Source organism: Syngnathus leptorhynchus, chromosome 7 (assembly GCF_054491065.1).
Source record: "Syngnathus leptorhynchus isolate UIUO chromosome 7, UIUO_Slep, whole genome shotgun sequence".
NCBI classification, from domain to species: domain Eukaryota; kingdom Metazoa; phylum Chordata; class Actinopteri; order Syngnathiformes; family Syngnathidae; genus Syngnathus; species Syngnathus leptorhynchus.
In genome coordinates, this window is record NC_141201.1 from 2,372,099 (window position 1) to 2,378,552 (window position 6,454).

Here is a 6,454-nt window from a genome sequence, read left to right on the forward strand (position 1 = left end):
AACATGATTGAGGAAGCAGGATCAATTTATTGATTATCTGGTCAAGGCTTTCCTCATTGCAATGAAAATTGTTATGATACAAACACAGCAGGACATCACAAACAAACAAACAAACCAGTGACAGCCATTCAGTCCACAAAGTAAACATAGCACGTTCCCATAGCAACACTTTGATTGACAGCATGGAAAGGACAGAATGTGGAACACAGCCAATGAATCCACGTTGGAAGCAAGGCGACTTCCTGCTTGGGGCCACCTTGTAAATGTGGAGGAGCAGGCCCAAAAAACAAACCATGGCCTTATATAAACACATGATGACGGAGATATCATGTGAGTGCTCCTCAGCGTCATCTACTGGCCAAAAGGGATCACTGAGGGTTGACCATTGAGCAGGCATAGATGGTTAGGTATGGTCTTCAACAGACTGACTTGTATTCTGGTGTTTTTATTTTTATTTTTAAAAACACAAAATGATGGTTGCAGTCCTTATTTTAAAAAAATCCACTTCCTGAAAAAAGGAGTTGCGGCGCTTTGTGGCTGAGTCCTACGTGTGACAACGGTTAGTGGTGTAACAAAAAAAAAAAAAATAAAGCTAGTCATTTCTACCGAGGGCATTCTTGTTACCTACATTAAAAAAAAAAAACTGATGGAAAAATGACACTTAGTGAAAAGAACAAAGGCAGAACAGGAATTTCTGACAACAATTCCTAAAAGGTGAGAAGCAACATGAACAATAATTTCTGACAAGTGGTGGCTGCGGGGTCTCATGTGACACCAATCTTCTGTATTTTCATACGTGTGGTGAATCTTAACATTTTCTAGGCCTCATCCAGAAATCTTTTGTTTTTTTGGTTAAAAAAAACAAAACGACTGAATGCTGACCGGATGCCCGCGTCACTCTGGCCCACTCCTGTTGTAGTCATATGACAGCCGCCGCTTGGCCACCGCGTTGTGAGTGTACCGATTGGGCGAGTGCAGTCCAGGGGATGGCCGCCGATTCGACCACCTATTGGTGGCTCGCTTGTCCTGTACACATTGAATGACCAGATCAAATTGGCAAAATTCAGTCATAGAAAACAGGAATTTGAACATGGGTGTGTAGACTTTTTATATTAGCACTTACACTGCTGGGCTGCTCCATGTGTAAGGAGGTCAGCAGAAGACCTCGGGACACGCTGACACCTCGCTTGTGTTTGTGGATGGACATTTTGCTGACGTCATGTAAGCCCTCCAACAATCTAAAGAGTCATGAACAAATTGTCATAAAAGTGTCATTGAACACCACCTAGTGGAGGTGTGGGCAAAGTGCGTTTTGTTAGGAAAACTAAAGTAATATTGGCTACAATATTTATTTTATGAAATATAATTCATTTGGATGTAATTATTCATGTTATATTAATTTATCAAAATGAAAATGTCTTCATTGATTTATTGTAAATAAATAATAAAATAATGTGATATTTAAGTTCAATTACATAATTGGTTATCAATAAATTATGACTATTAAAACAAGCGAAATAATAGCAAAATGATAAATTCCTATTTCAAAAGATGAATTGCTTTTTTCTCACCCCCCTCTGCCTCTTTAATGTTGCAGTTCACCACGTGGCCACAAGAGGGCGGTATTTACAGCAAGATCAACAAAATCTTATGTTTGACTCACCGCTGCTCCTGACTGCTGCTTTCTCTGAGGAGCTGCGTCAATGTGGGAATGACGTCGGCAGGATGACGTGGGGACGAGGTGGGCAGCGAGGGAAAGGCCGCGGCAAAGAGAAAACCCTGCAGGAGGGCGAGACCACATCAGTCTTATGTAAGTAAACTGCCATTGTCATGGCACGCTCATGGAATGTCTTTGCCCTTCAATGATGAGACAACCTTCTTACCAGTTTGTGTTCTACCTTGTCCCCGTCCGACCACCACTGTCCCACCGAGTCCCGATTCTGATCCCACACATCCCGTGGAAAGGCCGTCCATGTTTCCGTACTTCCCTTCCAGGTGGGCTTCCAATCACTGCTCGCGAATGCTATTTTGAGTACACAATGTTGAAAAGGGAAGATTTGTTCATTTGATAAAACAACTGGACGTGTTCCAAAAACCTTACTATGTTATGGTCTTAAAACCAGAAGCACAAGACTGCCTAATCCTGAGCAATAATTCCAAAAATGTTATTAGGTAGATGAAAGGAGAAGAAGTAAACAAATGTAATCCAACAGCTCAGCCTCAAGGTCTGACCTCACTTGGATTTTTTTCACATTATTATTCATGTAGAAGAATGCTGTAAATAATGGGAATGTAGAAAATAGTTTTTTAGAAATATTTTGAGGTCTCATGGTGGTGTACCTAATGAAGTGTCTGGTGCATGAACATGTGCTAAAAGTTGTGTAAACTTACCCGCTGAGCTCCCAGAAGACACCGGCACAGAATCGGCGACGCCCCGGCTGCACTCTTCTCCCTCCGCTTGCATAAAGCCTCCAAACTCATCTTCCTCTTCCTCCTGTTTTTTGTCCCGGCTCTCCAGCTCTATCCCGTCTTGGCCTCTTTTTTCTACTTCTTCAGACTCGACGCAGGGCTGACTGGTTGCCATGGCGCCCGAGTTGGGCAGGGCGGGGGTGGGATTATGCAGGCAGGGGCCAACGGGAGTTACCTCATTTGGCGTCCAATCAGTTCCTTTCCCTTCCTCACAGTCCACTTTAACGTTTCTTCTTGAAGAAGATTCTCTTGTGTTGGTCACATTGTGCTCCGGTTCCTCGTCGAGCCAAATATTCCCGAGCGCTCTCCCAACCTGGCAAAGCTCACCTTCTGCTTCTGGATCCTCGATGCATCTGCTTGCGGCTGTGATGTCATCAAAAGGCGTCTGGACGATGCTCTTTTCCTCATCTGGTCTCTTTGTTATGTTTATGGAGTCTTTGCCGGCCTTACATTCCGACTGAGAGTGAGAAAATTCCACGTCTGGGTTGGGCCCCAACAAAATAAATGGAGCATTCTGATAGAGACCCTTCCCCTCCTCGTTCTCCTCTGAATTCTTTTCCAACTCTGGCTTTGTTCCTGTTATCTCCCCACACAAAGTGCCCTCTCTCCTCGCACTTTCCTCTTTGAAAACATTCCGGTGGCATCCAGCACTTTGCAGCTCTCGACTTTCCTGACAGAGTTCCCATGCAGGACTCGAGAGGTGCTCCGGACTCACTTTGTCTGACTCTTCCTGTTTCTTGGTGACTTCCTCATTAGGGACTCTTTTGTCTTGGCAGGCCACACGACTAGACTTCCTCTCACTCTTGAAAGCGTTTTCAAAGCATCCGATCAGTTCTAGGCTTTTGCGACAGGGACTCTTATCAAGACTGGCCTGGAAGACCGGGACCAATTTGTTTCTCCTTTCTTGCTTCTCTTTGACATCCTCATCAAGAGTTTTTTTGTCTTGGCTGACCACGTGACTGGGCTTCCTCAGGGTTTCCTCATCGGAAGTATTCTGAAGGCATTCGGGACTCGCAGCTGGTCCGCAGCTTTTCTGACCGGTTCCTTCGTCGGGACTGGCAAAGTACTGCGGCTCCTCTTTCTGTCTCGGTCCTCTTTGTTCCCGACAGCCTTCCTCTTCAGTAGCGACGAGACGCTGCAGAATAGCTTTGCCTTGTTTTTCCCGGTTCCCGGCAACTTCTTCATCAGGATGTCTTTTCTCTCGGCCAACCGGGTGAGTGGACTTTCTCCATCTGCGACCTGACCGCACTCGAACTCGGCTCGCTGCAGTCTGCGTTTGGGGTGCGGAAACGTCCCGCCGTCCGGTCCCAGGTTTCCCTCTGAGCCACGCTCCGGCCCCGCTGATCCCACCAGATGTTGAGTACAAACCTTTGTCATTTCGCAGAAAGAGACACTGAGTCTGCGTTTTCCCGTTGCCTTCCGATGTCTTCAGAGTGGCCACCGTCACCAAGGCGCCCGCCCCGGCTTGGGGGAGGCCATACCCCGGACCCCACGTCCCGCTCAAGTGCACATCCGCCGGCCTGGGACAAGAAGTCCTCCGACCGGCGGGGGGTGTCACTGGTGAGCCGCTGGGCGGAGTGGCGCCCTTCTGTCGGTTCTTGGAGCACAGCGCCCACGCTCGCAGGCCCCGGATGAGCGGTAGGTCCGCCAAGCCGAGTTCCAGCCTGCTTGGGAGTGGCTGGGAGCCCAAGGGACATTTCAGAGGTGCCTCACGAGGGGACGCCTTCAGGCACGGGTAATTGTTGTTGTTGTTGTGCTGCAGCATGGCGCTCCACGTGAGCCTCATCTAGAGAGGCGTTTTGTTTAATAATTGGAAAACAACTTCAGCCAGAAGTCATTCAAATAGTCCCGAAAGAGTGCTTGGAAATAAAAAAAAAAAAACAACAGGCCTCTGCGTTGCCACCCTGTGGTCCTCCTGGTGACGACGCCCAGGAGGTAACAAGAAGTTTATGTGGATGGGTTCAAGCTCCGCAGTCTTTCTGGCCCACTTTATGAACAACCTGGGGCGAAGAAACATAAAACATTTTTATTTACATCTTTGAACTCGCATAGGAGTGTTCAAGCTACAGTGAATGTAAAAAAAAAAAATCTGCATAAATGTCTTAGTCAGAATAATCAGAAAAGTACAGTTTTGGTTCAAGGAAAAAAAAATATGGGGGGGGGGGTATTTTAGAGAAAAAACGTTGCATATTCAGACAAAAAGTCCTACAGGCAGGCATGCTACCGTCGTGCTGATCATTTCAACCCTCTTGCATTTTAAATAGGAAAATTGTGTCCTGCTGCTACTGCATCAAATCTATTTATTATGACTCATATTTTATGTATGTTTTTTGTTCTTTCGGATGTCATCAGATGGAGTGACTGCTCCACGTGTAGAGTTAAAAAAATAAAATAAAAAAGCTTTATCCAACCCTTGTGTGCATGTAGAAGACAAAGTGACACAATAGTCGTTCGTGGGCCGTCACGCTCATTCCTATCCAAGCTTGCACGTCACTTACGTCATTGACCACACACTAAAAAAAATATGAATACAAATAATTGCTCACCTAATTTGATGATTATATTTGTCTTGGCTTCTGTCGTAATCACAGGCGGATATTGTGTGTTCTCCTCGGGCTGTGCAGCATCCTCATCTTCCCTGTGGGCCTTGATGATCCACCGAATGTTCGCCCGTTCCACGCTGGCTTAAAATAGACACGACAGCACCACAAAGGCTCTTTCCTCCTCCTACTCTGCCCTCCCTCAACATCGTCAGCCTCCCCCCCCAAGCGGCACCAGCACCAGCACCAGTACCGACACCACTGCGGCCATTGCGCGTCATCTGCGACATGCACTGCGTGAGAGCAGCCGCATCATCGCCGCAGCTCGTTTCCACGCACTCGGAGTTCCAAGCCCCAGCCAGCCAGCCAGCCAGCCAGCCTCCCCCGTGCTGCCTAGGACGGCCCACTAACCATCAGTGGCGGGGGCTGCAGGCGGAGCCAATCGAGCTGTCACTCAAAGGGAGAACGAAAATTGATGCAAAAGTGTCAAAATGTCATGTCATTTTTATTTTATAATCACAGTGATAATAATATCCATCAAAACCTATTTTCATTTCAGAAAAATGTTGGTTTCTTATGTTTCTACCGTATCCCTCTGCGTTTAGAAAGACTAAAACGGAATTGAATTATTATTATTACTGTTAATCTTTATTATTCCCTAAAAGTGCTAGAAAAATTATTTATATATAAAATGCGTAATAAAAAACATTAAAATATACTATCACCATTTTTTTTTTTAATTTCCATTATCCGTACTTAGATTTCAAGTTATTAAACAAGTAACGGCTGAATTTTGGAAAAGTAGTTGCTGGAGTAAGATGAAAAGTTGCTAAATCTTGGGACAAACATGTAAATTATAGGGAAAAAGTGCTAAAATGTGCCAAAACGTGGTGTATTTAACGAGTGTTTATTAGAAGCAAAATGGAAATACGTTTGAATATTGGTTAATGGGATGATTAAAAGCGGGAGAATTCACTTATCTTTAGTGCAGCGATCGATTGGCAATGCCTTGATTTAAGTGGCCATTGAGCTGTCACGCATAAGGAGTAAAATATCCCCAAATTGTTATGTTTTTTAAAAATAAATAGTTATTGGTTGAAAATGTTTAAGTATATTTGAGAATTCATTGATAATTAATTCACCGTGTTTACCATATTGATCATGGTTTCTTCACATCCATTGTGCAGTGATCTATTGGCAGTGACTCTGCAGTCGACTGGAAAACCTTGATTGGCTCCAGCTGTGGCGTTACCGTTCTTCTCTCACAATTTTAACTTTTTAAGAGGTATGTAATAAATAAATTACATTATCGTTCCGATTATGTCTTATAGAATGCCATCTGTGTTTTAAAAAAGACGTTTATGTCGAGTTTATGACAAATTTTTCGTATTTGCTAGTTGTGCTAATGCTAATCGTGCCGTACGAACCCCCGGTGTCTAGTAGCA

General features: G+C 44.8%; 1 protein-coding gene and 1 long non-coding RNA gene across 2 annotated transcripts; one reads left to right on the forward strand and one right to left on the reverse strand.

Annotated features, from left to right (window-relative positions):
- Window positions 1-42: 42 nt before the first annotated feature.
- On the reverse strand, window positions 43-5,334 carry LOC147054091 (uncharacterized). Its single transcript, XM_085915625.1, has 6 exons — window positions 5,016-5,334; window positions 2,392-4,469; window positions 1,884-2,023; window positions 1,664-1,779; window positions 1,124-1,238; window positions 43-1,026 (listed from the first exon to the last, which is right to left on the reverse strand). The coding sequence occupies exons 2-6, from the start codon at window positions 4,253-4,255 to the stop codon at window positions 895-897; spliced, it is 2,367 nt and encodes a 788-aa protein (XP_085771751.1). The 5' UTR covers window positions 4,256-4,469; window positions 5,016-5,334; the 3' UTR covers window positions 43-894.
- Window positions 1,485-6,060, forward strand: LOC147054092 (uncharacterized). Its single transcript, XR_015066612.1, has 4 exons — window positions 1,485-1,810; window positions 1,887-1,995; window positions 3,854-4,107; window positions 5,061-6,060. It is a non-coding gene; the product is annotated as an uncharacterized LOC147054092 (long non-coding RNA).
- Window positions 6,061-6,454: the final 394 nt, after the last annotated feature.